The 24916-nt window shown below is 33.8% G+C and overlaps 1 protein-coding gene across 1 annotated transcript; it reads right to left on the bottom strand.

Annotated features, from left to right (window-relative positions):
* Positions 1 to 7855: 7855 nt before the first annotated feature.
* Positions 7856 to 21025, bottom strand: LOC142556496 (calcium-transporting ATPase 9, plasma membrane-type-like). Its single transcript, XM_075667945.1, has 33 exons — positions 20547 to 21025; positions 19756 to 19872; positions 19642 to 19681; positions 18740 to 18855; positions 18512 to 18643; positions 18310 to 18399; positions 17558 to 17627; positions 16875 to 16945; positions 16679 to 16762; positions 16508 to 16585; positions 16356 to 16427; positions 15717 to 15800; positions 15551 to 15633; positions 15364 to 15472; positions 15238 to 15293; positions 15101 to 15143; positions 14906 to 14989; positions 14660 to 14797; positions 14312 to 14374; positions 14125 to 14226; positions 13284 to 13394; positions 12852 to 13019; positions 12519 to 12578; positions 11375 to 11539; positions 11175 to 11291; positions 10279 to 10377; positions 9861 to 9998; positions 9439 to 9539; positions 8878 to 8923; positions 8650 to 8784; positions 8423 to 8530; positions 8242 to 8333; positions 7856 to 7969 (listed from the first exon to the last, which is right to left on the bottom strand). The coding sequence occupies exons 1-33, from the start codon at positions 20682 to 20684 to the stop codon at positions 7861 to 7863; spliced, it is 3219 nt and encodes a 1072-aa protein (XP_075524060.1). The 5' UTR covers positions 20685 to 21025; the 3' UTR covers positions 7856 to 7860.
* Between the last annotated feature and the right edge of the window lie 3891 nt (positions 21026 to 24916).

The following is a 24916-nucleotide window of genomic DNA, read 5'->3' as shown; positions in this document are numbered from 1 at the left end:
AACGATCACATGCCTTCTTTAGAAAGATGCACAACTCTAAGAATTGACTAATGATTGGGCTATAAATTAGGTCAATAGAATTCATGTTCGAGCCATACCACCATAAGTTCATTTCACAGTGCCATCGGTTCGATAATGTTTTGTTAGGAATTTTGTAAATGAATTGTGTTTGTTTACAGTGGTATTCACCAAATTGTGCTCATAGTGTTCTTCAATGCTTTTCTTTTATATAACATTCTACATAAGCAAATCTACAGAGTACGTCAGAAAAACATATCACAGTGGCTAAATCAAGCACATCCATTAAAGACCGCCCAATGCTCTCATAAAATGATTTAAGAACCTTAATCCTATTGAGTAAACTTAATGTGAATCAGGAATAAAATTAATGTGACAGTACCTTAATCACCTAATTTTTCCTGTCGTTTGTTTTTTCTCTCTACTACAAGCCATCTTCTCTTCCAGATCGTGAAATAAAAAATTAAGTGTTTATCTCCTTTTAGCTCATCCGGGAAGCGCACGGCGGAGAGTGGGTCGTCCGCTTTTCTCTCCGCTACAAACTCTCTTCTCTTCCAGATCGTGAAATGCCAAATTAAAAGTCTATCTCTCCTCTTTTTTATTTCAGATCACATAAGGGAGCCATTTCTTTATCTTTTTTAAAAAATGATTTTTTTATCCACTTGACCGCCACCTCAGCTAGCGCCCAAGGTGCAGGGTATTATTTTTGTAATCAATACTATATTATCAAACAAAAAGTAACTAACTTGTAATGTCATTATCTGTTTTACTAATTATATATATTAATAAATTGTTAAAAAATTAATGCAAGTCACATATAGTTTAGTGGATAAAGTCTTTGTTTCTTAGCCATGAGGTTGTAGGTCCAAATCCTATTTGGGTTTTTTTATTCCTTTTTTTCTATTTATTTTTTAAGTTCATATATCAAAATTACAGTGTAACTACTCACTATTTCTTATAAATATATTTTGATCTTCATTTAAATATAAACAAAATAAATTATAAAAAATATCGTACAAGCACGCAACGCGTGCGTCGGGATACTAGTATTATGTTATATATATCACGAGGAGTTGGCGTTCACAATATTGGCATATTATTTATAGTGTATGTTTTTTTTTATACGGTCTCACGAATTTTTATCTGTGAGACGGTTCAACCCTACCGATATTCACAATAAAAATTAATACTCTTAGCATAAAAAATAATATTTTTTCATGGATGATTCAAATAAGAGATCTGGCACACAAAATACGATCCGTGAGACCGTCTCACACAATTTTTGCCTTATATCTAATCTAACGTACATATAAATATATGTCTTTTATGTAGAACCCGTAACTTAGACTACGTATAAGCCATGCATAATTCTAGTATTTTAAATTAAATTGACTTTATTGCATGAATATTTAAATGCTTTTCTTTGAAGTTAATTATTTTAGCCAGCAGTTTAATTTTATTCTTTCAGTTATTTCAGTGAGGCCGGACTGGAGTTGGAGTTTAGAGATAAATTTAAGATTTAGAAAATATTTCCAGGATTTATTTTTTTTAGCTAGCAAGTAAGTTGATTTAAGTTAAAAAGGAGGTTGATGATTTATTTTAATTACTTGAGGTGAGTAGGAAATAAATTCATTTGAGTTCAATTAATTAAGGGATTTATTCACTAAATTATTTAAAGGATAAGTAAGGCTTTTAAGGGTTATAAATTTAGTAAATAAGCAACACTTCCCTTCATTTCTTTATTTCAAATTTTCGGCCCCTTAGTTGCTAGATTATTCATTTGCCAACTCACTCTTTTGACCCATTCTTTGTTAGTTTAGCATGCATGTTTTTTTTTAATTAATTTGATCAACCTTAATTAATTAATATTAGAGCTTATCCTAACCATTCCTAGTCTTGTAGTATCGGCCACCTCATTCTAGAATCACCCAACAAATATTTGATAGCAAACAAAAATTCAAATTTCAAAATGAGGTAGACTTAGTCTTGATTTGCTCCATATATTGTGCACCCATCTCCCTCACTTCCCTAACCACTTAATTCCTCTCCCTCCCCACCGAATTCAGCAGCCTTTCAGATTAAAAAATCGTGAGCACCATAGCCTAAAACAAGAGTGAAAATCGAGAGCAAGAAAAGAAAAGGAAAGAAGCGCTCCACCTCCTTCGCGCCGAGTCGTCGTATTCTTTCGTTTTTCCTTCAAATGAATCAAAGGCATGTCTAGATTTCTTTCAAACCTCAATCAAGTCCTACTATTATTTTAAACATCACTTTTACATGATTTTTACACAAGAAAACCGAAATTTACATCAAGCATTTTCGAAATGCATGTGCAGAATTTTTCGACTTTCATGATGCTCTTCACGGTTTTCTCTTGTTTCAGTTGCTACAGGTTATGGTTCGACTCCAGGCTCCCAAGGCGGCTCCTAGACATGTAATAGGATGCATTAGGACCATGTTGGTCCATTCATTCAGTCCCCATGCTTGCTAGAAAACCGAAATCACAGCAAGCTCCCCATAGGTGCAGAATTGTGTTCGAAAATTCAGTTTGCTGTCATAATGGAAATGGATCTGATCATGGCTGCCACAAGGCCCATAGCCATGGTTGGATCACTTCCCTAGCATGTCTAAGACGTGACTAAGTTTCCCTTTTGTTGGCTTGGTCCATGGTGCGCCGGTTTTTAAATCAAAAGCAAGAACAGCCCCTCCCCTTCTCGGCCCTTCGGTTTTGACAGCACTTGTGCTTCGAGTTTTGTGGAATTGTATGGATCTTGGTTGGCCTATGGCCCTTAGCCACGGTTCATACCATGCCCCTAGATGTCTAGATCGTTTCATGGTCAATCAAATGACCACTGGAACGATCCGTGACAGCAAAACAAGAACAAGAGCCCGACGTGCAGAATTTGTTCTCGGGTAGGAACTTTCAGTTGGTTGCTGGAATGAGGCGAATTGTGGCTGGCCTAGGGCCCTTAGCCATGGTTCAAATCATTCCTTGGGATGTTGGTGAGAGTTTTTGGTTGGTGGTTCAAGCCCCAATGGCCATTAGCCTCGAAAACGATGCAAACAAACCCAGCACAGTTGCTGTATTTTTGTACAGCAACTTGCTGTGTCGGTTCGGTGGCTCGTTCGAGTTCTCGGTTGGCTTTTAGCCTATGGACTTGGACTTGACAGTGCCTCATTGAGTTGGGAAGGTCATGTTTTTGACCGTTCGTGATTCGGATAATTTTTGAGGTCATACGAGAATTTACGGTGCGATGTGCCAAATTGACTCTCGAAAGAGCGTTTCTTGTTTTGGCCTCCATTTCACCTAGATTTCGACCCTCATCATTTTAGGAGCATTAGTTCATAATTTTAAGCGTATTTTAATCATGACTATACGTCGGTTCAGTGTTGGTTCGGGTTGGTTCGGAGTCATGATTAAATACGAAGTCGTTAGACGTAATTGTCGCATTTTCAAACTTAATTGCATAGTTTGGTCAAGTATAATCTATTGCATATTTTTCATGGCATATTTAGGTTGAGCGAGCCTGGGAGCAATCCAATCCAGTTGGTAAAATATACAGGATATTTTCATAATGCCATTTAATTATATTACGTGCATGAAAATAAAAAATACTTATTTTTGAGATTTATGCGATATTGCTTTTGATCAATTCACTATTATGGGAGCATTATTTTACACGGTCGCCAGTGACCGATCAGTTCAGTTCCGGTCGCCAGTGACCGGTCAGTTCAGTTCAGTTTGATACTCCCCGGTAGCCAGTTACCGATCAGTTCAGTTCAGTGCAGGGGCCACAGGCGTAGACCATAATCTCAACAGAAAATTATTATCAGTCATTTCAGTACAGGGCTCCAAGGAGCAAACATTTTTACTATGATATTTAATTCAATCATGCACGTATTATATTGCTCAGTGCAAGTCATTTTCAGTATGCCTCATGACATGATATTTTATCCCATGCAAATGTTACTTTAGTATTTACTCGTTACCTACGATATTTGCATGCTGAGTCTTTAGGCTCACTAGACTTGATTGTTGTAGGTACTCATGAGCATGGGGCCGAGGGCGGGGACCAGTGAGCCAGCTTGGGTCGGCAGTAGTGGCACCCGAGGACCTCATTTGCAGCATGTTACCATTTTATGCAAACATTTTTTATCCGTTGTTGAATATTCTTAAATTGTTATTTTTGGCAAACTTTATTTTCTTCCGCTGCTATATTTTTAAACATTGAACTTGATTCATCAGTTGATTTTATGAATGAAGCAATTTAAGTTCTTTAAAAAGAAACTTTTTAATTTTCCTCAAAATTTTCAAGCAAGGATTTTCGGGCCTTCACATTTTAATTATAAATTTTCAAATATATTTTTGTTCATTTAAATCAACAAATTAAATCAATAGTTTTTTTTAATGAGTTTTTTTGTAATTCATTGTATATCTTAAATGACTTTGGACATTAATGCATATTGAATTCATCAATTTATCAATGGTTTTTCTTTGTTGCTAATAAAATTGGTTACTAAATTGAGTGTATTTCTTCTTTTTTGCTAATGAATATTTAATGTTTCTATCTTATCTTTTTTTATTTCACGTATAAATACATCATTTTTATAACAAGTTGATTTTTAAATATGAACTAATAAGCATCATACATTATGTAGATATTGAAATATGGTAAAAATTATTTGTAAGAATATTCATTGAATTATTCCGAGATTGAGGTTTAGCAATAATTTCCTCATATTATTTTTTTAATAATTGTGATTTTACTACTTGTACCTCTCATTGCGCAAGGTAGAAAACATGGTGCCATGTATGGATGTAAGCCGCTTTATTTTTAAAATATAACTAATAAAATTTGTGAGCTCTTCAACTCTATTTTTCAGTTTTTTCCTACTATGATAAACACATTATATAATTTTTTATGAATTGTATAGTTTATATATATTAAATTTAAATTATTGTCATTAATTAATATCTATAAATTTGTGAAAGCCTTGATATTTATATATAGATTGTAATAACGACTAAAAGTTGAAAAAATTCTAATAAAATGTTTAATATTTCATATATAACTAATAAATTTTGTGAACTTTTCAACTCTATTTTATGTTTCCAATTTTCGTAGACTATTACAAATATATTAGATTAATATAAAATAATATTTTTAGGAACTTAAAATTTTTGTATGTATTTAAATTATTTTTATTAGTTAATATTAAAAAATTTATGAACTTCTTGATGATATTTTTATGTAGATTATAAGAAATGTTAAATGTTGGCAAATTCCAATAAATTGATTTAAGTAATAATTAAAAAAATAATAGCTCAATAATTTAGTGATTTCAGTATTGATTCATTATGTGTTATGATAATATTTTACATAATAATGTTTTTAACATTCAGTTTCATATTATTATATATTTTGTTATCTAATTTTCATATGTGTTCTAAACATAATACAAATTATACTTGTATTAGTACTATTCTACTACTGAATCATCATATATATTGATTTGTTGTATTATTTGTCCTTTTCAACCTATTAATTAATTTTTATTGTATATGATGAAATTATATACATAAAAAACAATTTTTCTTCTTTTCTACATATTAATTAATTTCTCATTATATTTGATGAATTTATATACATACAAAATTATTTTCCACATTTCAAAATAACAAAATTGTTATTTAATATTACTCACTTACTAAGTTAACTAAGTTATGTTTACCAATTCATTGTGCATTATTATTATAATTGCAACTTAATGAGCATAGGGGAGGGCATAGAGTTGTCACCCCAACAATTAATATTTGTGTTTAAATTATTATTATTAATTAAAATTACTTTGTATTCGATGAAATTATTTTATTAGTGTGCATATTATTTAGAGAAATGATTTTTGAAATATAAATAACATCCATATCGGATTTGTTAAGTGCAATAATTATCTATGCTAGGTAGAACAATTGAAACATGACATTTGAGTTGCTTTACGATTTAAAAGATTTTAGTTAACGTTGCACAGTTATCATCGATTATAGTTTTTTGGTAAAACGACAAGTGTATGATCATACAATTGGTATATATCAAAGTCAAAATCATGAAATCAATTCTCATATATTGCAAGGAGTGTAATATTAGAAGTGAGATTGTTGGAATGCAATAATTGTCCTTGCTGGATACATCGATCGAACCATGACGATTGGGCTACTATGCCGTTTAAAATATTTGAGTTGCACCGTTATCATCGGCTATAGTTTTGGTAAAACGACAAATGTCTGGTTTTACAATTGGTATCAGAGCCAATGTCACGAGTTCATAGATTGCAAAGAGTGCAATTGTTGTGGTACAATAATTATCTCTACTTGATAGAGCAATCGAAATATGACGTTTGAGCTATTGTAATATTTTAAAAGATTTGAGCTAATATTTAAATATTGTTACCAAAAGTTATAACTTTTGTTAAAACGATAATTGTTCTATCCTACAAGATTTATTTTTATCATAACTCAAATAATATTACATTAATTTAACTAAATAATAAACTTTAAAATTTAATCTTTTCTTAAATACATTAACAATTGATAGAAATTATTTAAAAAAACTTTCATTGACAAAATGTTTCAGTAAACACAATAAATTATTAAATTTAAATTTTTATTTTTTTCAAAACCTAAATCATAAATTTTAATTGAAAATTTTGAAATCTTTCGTCATTTTTCTCTATCAATTATTAATTATTTTGTAATATTTGACATTATTCACTAATAAAATATATATCTGCATCACTTACCTCGAGAGAGTTTTTTACTAATATATTATCTACTCTTGAATTTTTAAGTATTTTCTCATAATTTTTATATCAAGTAAATATATCAATAATTTTAAATTATTATATACATCACATCTATTTTAATTACTCCATATTTTTCCAGTTTTTTCTATTTATTATACTTCAAAATTCAGACTTACATTCTTTCTCATTAACAATTAATTCATACACTTAATTATTTTCCTAATGAAAAATAGATAATAAAAAATAAAATAGAGTTAGACATGAAGCGTGAACGACTCAAATAAAAAAATAAAAAGACCATAAGAAAAAACACGCAAACATCAAAGAGATTAATCAAAATCAAATCTGACGACGGAAAAAAAACATGGAAATTATCTATAATGATATGAATACTGAATTTAATCGAAGAAAAAACGAGGAAAAATAAAATAAAAAGATAAAAAAATGCTGAAAGATTCGAAAATCATATAAGAAAAGATTAAAGAAATTAATATGGTTACTTAAATTATAGATAAGCTGTGAAATAATATTTATTTTGGAATAAGCTGTGACCAAATTATGTGTCCACATTCATTTGCAAATTTAACATAAATATTCATAGTGTATTTAAGTTCGTTAGTACGTGCTTTACTTCTAGTTAAAAAAAATTATCAACTTGAGCTTGTGTGACTTGTGTCACCTAATGTCCAACTAATAAGTACGTATGTGTATTTCTGGATGTTACATCTTCATGTTTTCAGTACATGTGGGCATGTATTAAATTACAGAGCTTTTGAGAAAAATTGGTTTGTAACCATGATTACTTGATCACAAAGGCAAACTACATGGGTTTACGATCTTGAGAAAAAAAAGGTTCCATTATAACTAAAATATAAAATATAGATAGTTGTATTTAATATTAGCCGTCATATTTATCGATTACCATGATAACATTACAATAGAGCGAGATACACTAGATGTAGCATTAACAAACAAGATCATTGCTTGCATACAACTCTGATTTGTAAAGAGAAGTATCGGGCTTATTGACTTAAGGATGATATACTAGTCAGAGTTACGAGCAGCAATGCAACGCTGGTATGGCTTTATGAGCACCTTGGCTAGAGGTGTACTTGGAACTGGAATAAACTTCCCAGCAGCAGCTAGTGGCCAACTGTAGAAATCATCGGTGTGAGGATATGATGATAAAGAATTCCGAAATGCTCAATTTAATGTCCATGTACAACTTAATATCACTGCTTTCAGTATATTTCTTTTTCCATTTTAATTTTATTGATTATTACCAACTAATTTTAACCTCTAAACCCGATAGTTTTAGGATTACTACCAAAACAGAGAGGCGGGATACCTATGTAGGGCAATTACTAGTTCATACCATATTTATATTGAACTGGTGGACATAAATAACAAAACAATTGCACAAACCTTATAATGCCGACAAGAAGGCAAATTACCCATTGACCAAAATTTAGCTTCACAGTTGACGTGAATTTCCCAAGGAAATTAATGATGATTATCTATTGAAAAAAGGAGCTTGTTAGTCCCCCAGCAAACGGAGAGATTTGAAGTCCAAACCATAGGAATCTATTAACGTTATATCCCTCACCTGTAGTATAAATGTGCTTCCCACTATTCCAGTGAATAGGTTATTTTTAGTCATGCCTTTGAAGACATTTATCTCCTCTGGTTTACGAGCATTGACCTCGTTAAAAATCTGTGTATTTACATGTGAATTTGAATGAAGATTCTGGTTTAGATATCAACTCACTATAATTAACAATTCTTATCAAGTTATTTTGATTTTTTTTAAAGTTGGAATGAGACTCTACTTACTTGACAGAGGACAAATGTATTGAATATCATAGTATTCTTCACCATGTTAGCATGTTCTGTCGAGTAGTTCTTCAAGTTGAGAACAGTTATGCCACAGAAATTAAAAAGTAATAGGATGGCCACTTGATATAAAGCCTGTCATAACAAAAATATAACATGATACATTGCCCAAAGTTCTTGCGATACGAAGCAGGGTAGACTAAATCCTTTAATAACACGATGTCATACCTGTATAAGCAAGTTCCTCCACATTATATTTGTCACAAGCGGTTCCCTAGGGAATTTATAAAAACTGAAGGTCATGTATTCATAGCACAAACTTTTACACTCGGAAAGAAGTTCTAGCTTAGCATGCCATTTCATATGCTTGTCCCAGTTGATATGCATTAAAAAAATGCTTATTTGTCATTCAAACTCAACACTAATAAACCAAGAAATTTTCACAAATTGCTTGCAGCTAATACTCATTATGGCTGGCAAAGTCGAACGTAACTATGGGTTGTAAAGGCCTAAATATTAATCCTCACTGGAAAATTAAATATAGTACAAATTAATCAGGATAAATCTTAGGCATGCCTCATGGTCAAATCCATGGCATTTGGATGATCTTTGATTTCGCTTCATTAGTAATGCAGCTCTCTTGAACATATATTCAAAGTGCAAGGCGACCAAGATGATTGTAGAAATTGACCGGAAATTATGTAAATATATTTTAAATCACCTTCTCATTCAATTACAAAATAGATTAACAATATAAATCTACCAATTGACATATTTGCAAACTCTAACCTTCGACCAACAGGAGTTCTACGCATAAGATGGTCTGTTGGTGGTTCCGTAGCCAGCGCAAGAGCGCCAAGAGTATCCATGATAAGGTTAACCCAAAGAAGCTGTGCCAAAAGAAAATCAATGGGAAGAACTAAGACATTAAAATTTCAAAAATCCAAGTAAACAATGCTCATTGAGATACAAATGACGCATTTGCTTACCTATATTTTTTATTTTTGGTCAACACAAACTATTCTCCACTAAGCAATGGCAAATATGTAGTTTCATAATTTTGTTCATATCTATCATTTGTATGATCAACAGAATGGGCAGCAGTTCAAATAAAACAGGGGATACTTAATTCAGCTAGACTCAATACAAGGGGAAAGAGGTAGTGGTTACGTGGTAGATAGAGGGAAGGGGAAGGGAAAGTTAAACTGTACCTGCACTGTATTTAGTGGAACATCACCAGAAGAAACTGCTGCAACAACATTTATAACAAGGGCAGCAACATTAACAGTGAGTTGAAACTGGATAAATTTTTGAATATTTGCGTACACAGACCGCCCCCAGCGGACAACCTACAACGAACAAATGGGCAAATGATAGACGTAGTAAATTTCCCAGAAGCCTTTCAAACAAACGCTGTAAAAGAAAATACTGCAACAACATTTATAAGATGTAGCAATATTAACAGTGAGTTTGAACCGGAGAAATCTATACATTTTTCAATTTAAGGTTAATAGAATAGGATAAAGTGAGTGTTGCTCAACGATATTAAGAGTTGTGATAAATCATGAGTAAACCTTTACATCATCGCTGACATATTTACTGGAAACCTAGAAGTTCATGTACACCTACCTTCACAACTGAAGCAAAATTGTCATCCAAGATGATGATGTCTGAGCTTTCTTTTGCTACTTCTGTTCCTTGTATACCCATGGAAAGACCTATATCGGCCTAAAATTGATAAAATGAAGGTTGTGATTAACAGATATGAAATCTCACCAGTGTGAGATGGCGATTGGGGTGAATTAATTCAACTTGAATCACGAACACATTATTGAGACAAACTTAAGGCAAATCTGCGAGAAGTTTGAAAATGAACATATGTAATAGCCTGCACAAAATGAGTAGAATAACCAATATCTTACTCAAACTGGACAAAGATCTCAAACCATTGGGGAGAGAGAGGACAATGTCTTTTCAAGTTGTCTCAAGCTTTTAAGTTACAGTGCTCAACTGGTCATAAAACTTCTCTTAAAGATGAAAGAAACAAAATTTTCCAAGGGTTAGACACTTGGCCCTTTGTAAGGAAGTTTTTGACACTATTCCAGTCAAAAAAATTAAGAAATAAGTGTGACATGGCACACTCTTCAAACACGTTTTTATCTGCAGTGGTTTCCCATAAACTACAGTATCAAGTTTACACAGGAATTTTTCTGACGGTTAATGCTAAACCATTCAAGTATGCAAATAAACTGTCAAGAGGTTTTGGAAACAAGTTTCTGTTTATTAGAATCTGCAAATGGTCTTACACCCTGTGAAAGTTTGGTTATGTAATTTTTTATAGTTTATGTGACTAATCAATACGATATGGAGGTAGATTAAGTTTCAGTAGCAAACATTATAAATGATAGTATGAACCTCATGAGCTTGACAAATGTGCAGATATAATAGGTTGACAGGCGCATCATGATCGGAGATAGTAACTTTTAAGAATAACAATAATAGATTGTGATCAAAATAAATTGAACCTCATGCAACGCTGGAGCATCATTGGTTCCATCTCCAGTTACGGCGACTACTTCACCTAGTTTACGGAGTGTTTGAACTAGCAAAAGCTTATCAGTTGGAGATGATCGTCCCATAACCTTCGCATGACAATGTTCAAGGTTCACCACTAGATCACCCGTATTGAAGAAATGATCAATAAATAGTCTCTCAAATAACATACCAAAATCTTCATTGCAACTTGTTCTCTCTCATAGTCAGACAACTCTCTGAATTTCTTCCCTTCTATGATAGTTGGTTCACTTGTGTCTGCATCAGAAGAAAGTATACCGCACTCTAGAGCAATTGCTTTGGCTGTCTGAAGATTATCTCCAGTTACCATGCGCACCTATTGATTGACAATTGGAATCACAGTCATCAATTTTTATTAAAAATTTTAATTGGAAAATACAACCAAAATATATTAGAGCATTTAGATGGATGGATTTAAGTGAAGAGATTTGATTTGAAATAGAATTTGTTGGTGAATTTGAAATCCATCACGATCATTAATAAATGTGCCTAAATTAAATGAAATTTAATTCATCCAAACAAGTCCATGAATTACGTTGATTGACCGAACTACGTAAAACTTGCACGTGTATTTTCAGCTTTACTTTTATTAATTATACTCATTAAAAAACTACGAAAAATAATTAAAAACCAGACTAACAATAGGTATTGTGTAATGAGTCAGAGCGAGCTTATTATTTTATTATAGTTTAATCCAGGTTTTATATGTTTGATTTTTGAAAAATGATTTTAAATATCTCAATCCGAATATGATATTAGATCATGCTAGTTGTGGGTGCTAAAGGTAGTGATAACTTGTTCTATCTGTTTCCTCAATCAATACAAATACTCAATGATTAATTAAAGTGAAAATAAATATATGTGGTAGGCTGAAAATCATATTGAAAAACTTGAACCACAAATCACTATATAAGTGTATCGCCATAAGTTTGAAACATAAAAACAAGATAAGTACTGTTAAGAATTGGACATAACTCAACCCCAAAAACTAACTAAAGGTGGGTGATTGTCCAAGTCTATTTATACAACTCCCAAAGACTTATTTTAGCCGATGGGGTATATTTAACAGACTTTCCTCATACTCAGGAATGAACGACTGGAGCGTGAATTTTACAAGACATTATCAGGTGGGCACTCTAACACATAACAGTGGGCCTGAGCTTTGATACTATGTTAAGATTAAGACTTGCATCTAACTCAACCCCAAAAGCTAGCTCTAGGGGGAGGATTGTCTAAGTCCATATATACAACTCTCTAATACTTAATCTAGTCGATGTGGGACATTTAACACGTACCTTAACACCAGCATCTGTGCACAATTTGACGGCATCTTTGACACCTGGACGGCAAGGATCCTGTGGAACATCGATTTCTTATTTGTACGGCTTTGCACTTGAAATTGAATTTGCTGATTAATGCTACAAATAATAGTTACTACATGTTGAAACAAAATGTGAGAGAACCAGAAATGTTACTAGTGATGAAAGTCAAAGATACAACACATGCACGAGTACTAATCGACAAGGACAGAAGCAAGGCATAACTATTATCAGTAATAGAATATGTTAGCTATGCATTCAGGGAAACAGCAACTAAGAGTGGCGACAAATGATCTTCACTGTACGGACCTTTATACCAACAATACCCAGTAAAACAAGATCATCTTCAGGTAAGGTCCACTGTGACAGCTCTTCTTCATTAGTTGGAACCTTTTCGGTTTGGTATGTTCTGTATGCTAAGGCAACACACCTCAAACTTCTTGCAGCCATATTATCAATAGCATCTTTAAGGAAATCCTGGAATTAAGTTCAAAACATCAATAAACATGTTCATCTGGAATTCTTGATAGAAGTCCCCAGATATTTCCATGTCAAATCAAATTATAAGAGAGTAACTTCTTCAGTTTCTCAAGCATTCAGTTAATTTTATATCTATTCTATGCTCATCCATTATAAGCTCCATTACAGAAAACGAGTTTTTTTATGTAGCTCATGTCGGTTTTATCTTTCACACACATATGAGAAGTGAATTCTTTTGAACTAAAAGTTTGCATTGTTAACCTTAGCTTCATCAATGGGCTGCAAGGAACCATTTACATCAATGTACTGTGAACACAAGGCTAAAATCATTTCAGCAGCCCCCTTCCAATGAATATGAACTTTTGAGCTAGTCTGCCAAAGCAAACAAGATAAAATTTGATGTTCCAAAAATGAATTTAAAGAGATTCAAGAGCACTATCAAATATGGTAAACGATTTGGATAGTTAAATGCATTTTGGATAATAAATGAGACTCAGCAGGTGGTTAGCAGCCCAAATTTTCGTTAACTAACCAAGCTGTTAAGTTCACAAAAATAACATAAGATTCCAAGATGATTGCCATCCAAAAGGTGAAGGCAAACACCTCCATTTGCTAGCTCAAATTTCCCTTATGTTGAAAATCCCAACTTCCTGATATATTCCCTAGTTGCAATTATCCGCCGTAATTAGTTTTCTTTCTTCATTAGCTGGTTGTAATTTGATTAGCCAAGGAATTAGTTATTCCTATGCTAAGCTTAAGGGAAAAGATATTCAGCCTCTGGTATTCCTCAATAGCAAGAGAATATTTCATATGATTGTTTACTTGACTTTGCTACAACTCTAAATTAGTTAAATGAGTAATTTCAATTATCCAATTTACTTATTTGATATTAAGAAAAGTTAAAAAAAATACTATATAAGTAAAATTTAGTGTCATAATTTTCTATTTTTTTTAATTTTTTTTAATTAAAATATATTATTTATTAATTTGTGCCAGGTAATGCATGATTTGATGTGCGAAGCACATGCAATATGCTAGTTGTTAAAAAGAAATACTGACAAAACTCAAGAAAATGCAACGATAAACAAAATGAATCAATTACCCGCCCCCTTAAAGCAACACCACCTCGCTTCTTGGTAGAATTAAAAGGAGAGACATGAAGAATTATTGACTCTGATCTCACAACATCAAACTTCATTCCCAACTACAAAATTTGGTTAATGATATGATTAATTCAAAAGTATTTGTTCCAGATGAAATATAGATGCAGTGAGAAAACATTATAATACTTTGACACCCCAGTAAAGAATAGCTTTTTCAGTTGGAGATCCAGAAACCTCTACATCGCCATCCTGAAAAAAAATAAACAAACAATGCCAAAAACAAGATAAACGTGTGTCAATATACTAAATTTAGCTCCAAACAATATAATGTTTCCCTCCTGAAGAGCAATTTTGAGGAAAAATAAAGGGGTGGCAAGAATTTCTAGCTCAAATGTTAACTTCATGAACCTAGTTATCTATAACACAAGTGAGAAAGACTCTGCTGTGTGTTTATCAGGCTCTACTCATGTGCAATGAAGGACTCTTAAAAAATTCTGTTTGAGTGGCGGGCCCAATTGGCAGAAGAAAGAGTACCTTCGACAAAAATACACTCCCAGAAGTATTTTGTGCCAATCCCTCATCTAGCAGAGAGGAAACTGTTGCGTTCAACTGTGAACTGTTCTCCAGAGGATGGATTTTCTGTCTCCCAATATAGGTCTCAACTACTGTCATCTGTGCCAATGTGTGTTTTCCAAGGTTAAACGACTCGAAGAAATGAAAACTGATTAATGCACCAATCTACTTAAATTCAAACAAACTCAAGAGCAGAAGGCAAATAACTTGGTTTAGGGTCAAAGTTCCGGTCTTATCGCTGCAAATGGTAGTTGCAGATCCCATAGTTTCACAAGCTGAAAGCCTACGCACCTATAGATCAATTTGTATTAGCAATTTCTTGAAATAGCATAGATTGAAAAATACAATATCATCATTGAACAAAGCAAACATTCTGACAGAGAACCATAATATATCACATACCAAAGCCTTGTCAGCCATCATTTTCTTCATTGAGTATGCTAGACTGTAGGAAATTGAAGGGAAATCAAGCTCAAAATAACTAGATTGGAGGTGGGAAAAGGTAGGTGACTGATAACAGACACGTTAATGAGACTTACGTCAAGGTTACTGCCAATGGAAGCCCTTCAGGAACCGCAACAACAACAATCGTGACCTATACCAAACATCAGTGAGTGAAGCGAAATGGCACCAAATGAACTATTTATTCAGAAATGAAAACTCACAGCAGCAGTTATGATGTGTATGACTCCATCGACTGTATGACCAATGCTGGTCTTACCACGCACAAACTGAATGGATCCGTCTGGGTTTTTGGAATTACCGGAGAAAAATCTGTTGAAATTAATTTACACGGTAATCGACTTTTAAAAAGTGTAGATAGTAAGATTCTATAAGAACTACTCATATTACCTAGCCAATAGAATAATAAGGACAAAAAGGGCCACGGATAGCCCAACAATCCCTATAAAAGTTGCAACTCCATTCAGGCGCACCTGTAATGTATCATTAGGATCTAGACAAATATTTGGTTTATTTAAGATAATAGATAATTCAGAAAAACTGGTATGATAACTACCTGCAATGGAGTTTCTTCCCCAGTGTCTTCTGAAATACTAGCCATCAACAATCCCCATTCAGTATTGATTCCCACGCCAGTTACCTATATAGAATTGCATACTAAATGATTCCCAAAGAACTAGATTGGTTGTACAACCTTTCTAACACCGGTAAACAATTACAGATAACCAAAAAAACTCATTTATTCTGCGGTCATACAATAAGTCTTCATATCAACATACTAGCCACGTAATAAACTTGAGGCAACATGAGCTCCTCGCTCTTATCGCACAGTATTTATGCTTGGATAAGATTGTGTGTTCACATCGTGGACGAATCAAACTAATTCATCAGAAAAAATAAATGAAAAACAGTTGGACTACCCTGAATAAAAACTTAATAAAATACTTATTGTTTTCGTGGACGAATCAAACTAATTCATCAGAAAAAATAAATGAAAAACAGTTGGATTACCCTGGATAAAAACTTAATAAAACTACTTATCAAAACAATCTATTTAACTTATTTGTATCACCTATCCCAGTACAAGAACAAAACAATTGGTGCTACAGTAATAAAACTGGCTTGTATTTAACAGGGTAAAAAACTTCACAGATTAATATATTCGAATAGTAGTGGCAAAAAGCTCCAAATGTACCAGCATATTTCCAGCACCATCTGCAACCTTGCAACCCGACATGAAAAATGGAGCTTTGTGGTCTTTGTGAACCTACATATTGGTATCTTACATGAGCATGACAAGATCAATAAGCATAATATATTCAGCAAAAAAAGATCCAACCAGCTTACAATCTTGCTTTCGCCGGTCATGCTAGATTCATCAATGGCAAGAGAATGACCACTTATTAAAATTCCATCTGCAGGAACCTGTGTGGAATACACCATGAGCCAATTCACCGAACAATTTATATTGCCAAAAAATATTTACCAGAAACCAACTAAAATCTAAACAATAATTACCTGGTCACCTATCTTAAGCGGTATGACATCACCAACCACGATCTCGTATATTGAAACCTTCTCTCTTCTTCCACCTCTGATGACCTATATGAACATTTTTATGAGACTGAGAGCACTTTAGATATCGATTAATCAAGAAAGAGAAAAACATCAGTTTTCCATTCCAAAATATGCACGAGTTCATGGATGAAATTACCTCCACTTGGATATTTCGCTTTTCCTCATTTAAATTTTGAAACTGGAGGGACTGCCGGTAATCGCTAGTTGCTAAAAAATAAATGCAAAACATAGTGAATGTAAAAAAATCAACCAGGTAGTTCAGAAAAAAGATGTATTTACTTGTTCGTTAGCATCACATTCAAAAGTCACCATGCTAAAGGAAATATAACCGATAATAGGTAAAAAAAAATTTGAGAGATGGTTAGAAGTTTACATTTTCCGAACTGTTCCATTACTCTTTTAATTATCCAAAACAATTTTGTTGTTTGAAAATTTCAATGCAATAAAAACATCGGGATTGAGTGCCCCAGTGATCTAAAATTTGTAAACACATGGGAATGGTAATTTGATACAAAAAAGAATACAGTGCAGTTAAAAGATACACGGACGTCTTAAATAGAGGATCAGGAAATTGGTTTCCCCATGAAGTAATAAAAACTGAATGATGGATACTAATCTGATTGGTTGTTATACCATAAGAAACTAAGTCAAACAATCACCATATAGGAAGACTAAACAAGACTATCATCTGGGCGATACCTTATCAACCATCAATCCATTAGGTTATGTAATTTTTTAGTCAAATTTTATTAAAGTTTAATCTTTAGTATGATGTTCTCTCAGAAAACACGGAGTAACAAAAACTGTGAAGATTCATACCTGTAACAAATATAACAAGCAGAACAGCAAAGCTAATGCTTCCTCCATCATACCATCCTTCTTCCAGGCCCTAGAAGGCAGCATCATAAATTAGACCTTAAGGAAAATTTTAATCAATTCCTTCCATCAAATGGGTCCAAGAACATAATACACGTACATGTTGGAATCTACTTGTATATAATTGAGTAATTTCTGCTTTACAAAATCAACTTTCGATTCCGAGAAAACCATCTCCATGATCAGCGGAAAGAATTTTTGCAAGGGAATTTAGATGCTAATGATCACAATGACGATGTCTATAGATAATATAATTTGTGTATCGTATCATACAACTCAAAATCAAATAGAAATGAAAAAAAGCATCTTTTCACTGAAATTGAATTTGGAAACTATATTTGATCAAAGTGGTGGCAATTTTAAATAGCCTTCTCACTTGAAACCACAATTTATCAAATGGCGTAATGAAAACTACGGTAGAAACACAAGGAAGAAAAAGTTTGTATTGAATATCAAATCAGAAACTTGTATAGTTTCTTTCCGAGCCCGACTCTGGTACTAAACCAATTTGTAATAAGTAGGACGGCTATTCAAGCTCAGACATTTGTTAGGGAGTCATGATCCTAATAACAGAAAACTATGAAATTTTACATAAGGAATCCATATACCAAAAGCAAGCTGAATATAAAACATGTTTCAGTTATAAAAAAGTTTTGTGAAGGAATGAAAATGTTGCTAATTTTTTCCAACATCACCTCAGTTTTTATTCCAAGAGCCAATGATGCCACAGCAGCTACTATTAATATAATAAGCGTCAAATCTTGCCAAGCCTCCCACAGGAACCTCTGTTAAGATTGAAAATCAAAGAAGTTAGAAGAGATATATTGTTTAAATAAAAAAATGATATTTATAAGGACATATAGGCATACAACAATGTTACTCTTAATAAACTATTACCAAATAACTCCGTCCCTTTTTCACGGGATACGTATTTGATCCAAAGAAAATCTTTCTTTGTGACAAATCATTTTCATCGCCAGAAACCCCTGTTTCAAGATTTGTTTTTAGCGAAGTGCATAGCCCTTGAACCTGAAGACACCGTGATTAAGATTAGCTTACTTCCATATCATGCACATGAAAGTCGGAAAAGGGAATGTAAAAAAAAAACAGTTAATATGGACTTGCCCCTCCATATTCTCGCACTGCAGAAAGATTATGATCCCTGGTCATTGCAGCAAGTTGTTCAAGTCCAATTGCATAACCCCCATGAGGAGATGGAGGAGCTACTGCAGTGCCCAGTACTGAATGAACCATAATCAGATCAGATTTTTTGAAGAGATTGAACAATCAAGAATACAAACCAGAAGTAGATATTTTCAAATATTTAAATATGGGAACTCTAATTTCTCAAACTTTCTGACTGTCAGTATCAAAATCGAGTTAATTATCACAATGGTGCACTTTAATCATATTGTTCCAACCAAGAAAAACTAAATCACCCCCATCTACCCACACCTCATGTGATTGCATGATTCAAGGAACAAATGTGAACTGTTACGTGGACCCATTGTGTAGAGTCTCACAGGGATGCATGGGCCGAAAACTTGACATAGATAACCAAGAGTGATAGTATAATATGATGGACCTTATCACGACCACCACCTGATTGCACACACGCGGTCATTGAAAAGTGAAAAAACATGTCAATTGAAGGTATTAGGCGTGAAGTAAATTAGAATCAACCCATCGCAACATCCATTTGATATGAGACATGCAACAAGTTGATTGTGCATCATTGTTCATTTTGCAAATATTGGATCACTAGATCAAAACTTTTAAAAAAAAATGAGTACACAATGTTGCTAAATACTTTAGATAGATTATAAATACTTAATTCTAGAAACTCTGACTCCAAGAAGAAAAAAATGTTCTTTCCAGATGAAAATTTTCCAAAGATCATCAGTCAAGCTCTTTTTCAAGGTTTTTAGCAGATTGGATTTACTGTGCGTAGGAGAGTCGCATATTACATCTATTGTACCAAAAATTTTGAAACACGAGTGCAAGAGCAGAGCTAGACTATCAATTACCAATTGCTCGTTGTCCAGCCAATTTGAAGAGCAATGCAGCCTACAAAAGAAGATTGTCTACACATCAGTAATCAAAGCATCAACACAGATTAACTTTATGTATCTCAGTTTTACCCTTATGACTTGAGCGTGTGCTCTAATCATCCTTCTTCTTTTTTCTTGTTCGTCCTCTTTTTTCAAGTCTAATGTATATCGAAATCGGCGGGATGCATTGAGCACAAGCGCGGCTTGCTGTAAAGGATAGCAACTCCAGAAATTAGACTTATATGCTAGTTTATTGATCAATAGAAGTATCATTTCAGTAACTCCTCATAGCAGTCACGAGCACATAAATTCATAAAGATATACATTATCGTTCAAAATTTTGAATCCCCGAGGGGAGTTTTTTGTTATTTATCATCAAACAAAAAACATATTATATTTACCCATGGTATACAGCGCAATAACAATGATCAGAAGCAAACCAAATTAGCTCCCTTGTGTTGTTTTGTTGTTACTAAAATCTTTTCAGATTTGTCTCCGTTCAATGATGCCCGATGTCATTGTTTGAAGTTGAATTTGCATAAGGTTCTCCCATGAATGTGTGGTTCTTCTTCCGTGTTTTTTCTTATAGAAGCCTCATAATGCAGATAGAGTTCCATAAAACAGCATTGCGTTGATATTAATCCATGTTAGCCGGTCCGTTAACCCAATGATAACAGATCGATTTTAAAAAAAAATTACGTACAATAATTCCAAATTATCGCTAAAATCAAATTAAAAATAAACCAAGAAATTGATCAGCCAAACATGAAACTTTAGAGAAGATTAAAACTACCATGCACTTATCACAACACATTGCATCAGCATCCACATTGCAGATACAAACGCGAATCAATAGAAACATCAAAATAGTAGTTTCTTACCCTCCAACGCCTGAGCGATTCATGAGATGCGTTCTTTGTGTTGGCTATGTCAAAAGGATCAGAGAACTCCTCGTCGCCTGCCCATCCAGCTGCGGACTCGAGGTCGTGCTGCATGGCTTCGGGATTAGTAGTAGTCATATCGGCAGCGGCGGTCTCGGAAGGGAGATGTACCCGCCGCTTCAATGAAGCCACCACTCCGGCACAAAGAGAAACGGAACGATGAAAGAATTATGGACAGAAAATAAAACAAATGAAGGAAAAAGAATGGGGCATGCAAGAAACGGAGGAGACTCGTTTCGCATTGATATTGATTGATGTTGTCTGAAATGCAAAATTTCTTTGTTGCAGTGGTTCCAAATTTGAGGGAGGCCCGACTTATTAGCATTACCGCGAACAAGAACCAAAACTCAGCTCCGCTTATGAAGGAAATTCAACAATAAGACTTCAGACAGATAGAGAGACAAGATAGGATCTTGATTTCGATTTTGATTTTTTTTTTAATATTTTAATGTAAGAGGTGGGAAATACTCGAAGTTGATACATTGGAAATTCCGGTGCCCATGGTCTCTTAAACGTCTGTTATTCATTTCCTCGAAAAGTGCTAATTTTTTTTTCCTCTCTGATCTCCATGATTCAAAATATACATATATATGATTTAAAATACCTTAACACCATTTTTTTAAATAAAATACCCAACAACCATTTGAAAATCAAAGTAAAATAGTTTTAAGCATAAAATCGTCAAACATTTTACCAACCTCAAAACATTATTTGAAAAGTATAGCTTATACTATAACCTCTCAAAAATCACTCATGATCATGATAAAATCATAAAATATTTTTACATGACTTAAAATTATAAATCATAACTAGTGCGGAAAACTAGCATCGGTCCTCGGGTTATATGCACCTTCAGTCCAGCAAAGTCAACCATCAAGACTTCTATAATCATTATTATCATAATTACCTGCATCAATCACACCTAGTGAGTCTAAAGACTCAACACATCATATTCTTGATACCAAATAATACATATACAGATCACATGCAATAGTGAAAAATACTTGTACTTAAAATAACCTTTTTATGAAGATGCATAAACTTTAACCATAACATTTTCGTAAATATTTCATGATGCATAAACTTTAAACAAAAACGCTTTTCATAATGATGCATCAACTTTAAACATAAACATTTTCATAAACTTTTCATAAACATTTTCGTAAACCTTTTCATATCATCCTCAACATATTCATATGAACATGCATAACATAAACCTCAACATTTTTCCTTTTCCTCATTTCATAACATGTATTCTTTCATCATGATCATAAACATTTTTTCCTGTTTATTAAATTCAGATCGTTAATTGTGACTTTCCTCATCCTCAAAAAGTCAATGGTTCCATCTACATGTAACCACAGTACTGGGCAACGGGGACATCAGCGAAGATCTATCGTCAACTGAGCCTTGGCCTATCCTCATCGAATGGAAATACGATCGTCGGGCTCCCTTTGGGGCCTTTTCCCTCACAATATCTCCATTCTTATTCTCATATCCTCAATAGTCATAATTATTTCACTTCCTTCAACGTTTTACATTTTCATCACTTTATAAAAATCATGCATTTAATATCTTTTTCATTTTAAAAACAAGCATGCAACATATCTTTTAAAGTTATCGTTTTCTCATAAAAATCCATAAACATTTTAAAAGAAACCTTTCAACATATAAAAATCTATAAATCTTTTAAATAAACATTTCAACATCATAAACATTTAAAATATGCATTTAAATCATAAACATTTAAAATAAACATTTTAACATATTAAATCATAACCTTATAAAATAACATTTTGACATAATAAATCGTAAACATTTAAAATCTATGTCATAAAAATTCATAAAAATTTGAAATAATCATATTAGCACATTAAACAGCATTCAGAACACTGCCATGACGTTTACTAATTTCTAGGTGTAAAATAACTGTTTTACCCTTGGACATAAAATTCCACGTTTTTTACTTTTTCTTAATTTCAATGACTCTAACATGTCCCAAATAATTATTTAAGCTTACATGAATTTTCTCATATTTTTATTTTGCCTAAATTGAAGACTTTTAAATTAATCTTTAAATATAACATATTACTGCGTTTTAATCCTGAATTAAACCAAACCTTGATATAAAATTTCCAAATTAAAAACTTAGACTTTTACTAATTATTTGAGCTTAAATATAATTTTTCATAATTTTATAAAGCTTAAAACTAGACGTATCAATTAATTCGTTAATTAGCGTTTCGTGCAGCGATTAATTCCCGAATAAATCCAAAACTCATTATTTTGATTCCAAATTTTAAATATAACATTTTTATTATTTATTCTACTTTTTCAAGTCATGAACCATACCCGTGGACCCATGGATAAATTTTTTGTCCCTAAAATCTCGTTTTTGACCCCCTAACAAACCACCCGAGTGATCTCCCGATTTACTCGAGCCACGTCCGAGCCACCTTGAACCAAACCGAGGCCAACTCATCCATGAACCCTACTGACCAGCCCCAAGCCCAAGAACCAGCCCTTGGCTAGGGTTAAAGCCCCTGGAACTCGACCCCAAGTGCATGCGTGTGTGCGTTTGTAGTGTCCTTGTTGTATTGGGACTCCTAGCCGCCTAGGACTCTACCGGCCCTTAACCACCGAGCCCACACGAACCTAACCGTCCCTGGCCCACGCCCAGACCCAGCCCAGACCAGCCCAAGCCCCTGGACCAGCGCACAAGCCACCTGAAGAAGGTTACAGCCTGCGCACATGCTGCCTCCAGTGCCTCCCTCACGTTTCTGCATTTGGCTCGAGCCACCTCGAGCCACCCTGCCCCAACTCATGACCAGCCTCTCTAGGCACCCTCCTGAACCCTTAGAACCCATAGGACTCGACCCCAGCTCCTAAAACCGAAGCCACAACACAGCTACAAGAAGCAGCCGAGAGACCAACATGAACATGGACCCTACGTTTCTATTGCTAGGACCAAGCCAAGCGACCCAGGCCCTTAACCATCCCCTTTAGCACCCTTCTAGGACCCTAAGGACCTAACCTAACCCAGCCCAAAGTCCTTGGCCGAGCCAACCAACCCTGCACCAGCTGCATCAATCTGCACGGCTTTCTCCTTGAAGCTCATGGGTTGCTAGGACTCCTTTCCAGCCATCTTGACTGGAGTCAAATCATGGCTAGGACTCTTCCATTGACCACTCACGGACCCTAGCCAAGCCCTGGTCCCAACCGAACCCAAGCCCAGCCACCAAGTCCCAAAACCGTACCCCTTGAGCAACCCACACCAGAATTTTGTTCCAGCTTCTAGTATGTGCGTGTGCAGCATGATTGGTGTGTCTTAGGACTCTTTAAAACATGTAGAAACCACCCTTAAACCTTTCCTAATCATGGAAGCCCCTTAGGATCATGTTAAACATAATTTAGGATCAACACACATTGTTTAAAAACCACCCTTGATGCAAAAATGTAATATAATCAAGTGTCCCTTATTTTTCATGCAAAACATGTTCAAGCAATTACTATGATGTGATAGATGTTTGAAGGGAAGAAATATGGTGTGTCTTTGCGTGTTTAACGCACGAATAAACGTCGACGAATCGAAGAACGATGACGAGGAGATGACGGCTTAAATTTTCCTAGCAATTATTGATGATTTTCTTGTTGTTTTCCTTGGTGCCGTGTGTTATTGGTGGTGGGGGAAGAGTTGTAAATTATTGGGGAGAGTTTTAAGAGAGTGGGGCGTGGGGTTGTGGTAGGGTTATGGGTAGGTTTAGTTTTAAATATAGTTAATTAAAACACTAATTAAGCTTAGGCCCATTAAATAGGTAATTTAGGCCCATTAGTGTTCAGTTAAAATATTTAAAATAATTTAAAAATAATTTTGCTTAACTAAGTTTGTGAATTATTAGCCGGGTTGTCAAAGCGTTCGTATTTTTGTTGAAAAACCAACACCGATAAAAATTACGTCCCGACGTATAAAATCACCTCAAAACCCCATATTTTCAAAAAAATAAGAAAAAGCATCACCCATAATTAAAATAATTTTAAAAAAATTATTTAATAAATACATTTTCAATTTTTCAGCCCTCGGTCTCCATTCCTCGATCGCAACTCGAATAACCTTTAAAAATATATTTTAATGCAACTATGTAGAAAAATAAATTTTAAACATGTCAAAATGTACAACATAATTAATTAATGCAATTAAAATATTTATTTAAATTAAAAAAAATTTAATAATTGCATGCATGTGGTTTGCGTGGACCTTTAAATTCTCGAAGCGTCACAGTCTCAGATTCACATTTTCAAAATTGAATAAG

Source organism: Primulina tabacum, chromosome 9 (genome assembly GCF_025594145.1).
Source record: "Primulina tabacum isolate GXHZ01 chromosome 9, ASM2559414v2, whole genome shotgun sequence".
Lineage (NCBI taxonomy): Eukaryota > Viridiplantae > Streptophyta > Magnoliopsida > Lamiales > Gesneriaceae > Primulina > Primulina tabacum.
Note: the sequence above shows the minus strand (reverse complement) of the source record. Positions and strands in the feature narration are given on the sequence as shown.

What these genes read in the sequence shown, in the direction of transcription:
- LOC142556496 (XM_075667945.1), bottom strand. Translation starts at nt 20,684, where the DNA reads ATGACTACTACTAATCCCGAAGCCATGCAGCACGACCTCGAGTCCGCA. An exon ending in GCTTGTTATATTTGTTACAG is followed by an intron (nt 16,946 to 17,557) that starts GTATGAATCTTC and finishes TTTATTTTTTAG; the next exon opens with CAACTAGCGATTACCGGCAG. An exon ending in TGACCGGCGAAAGCAAGATT is followed by an intron (nt 16,428 to 16,507) that starts GTAAGCTGGTTG and finishes ACCAATATGTAG; the next exon opens with GTTCACAAAGACCACAAAGC.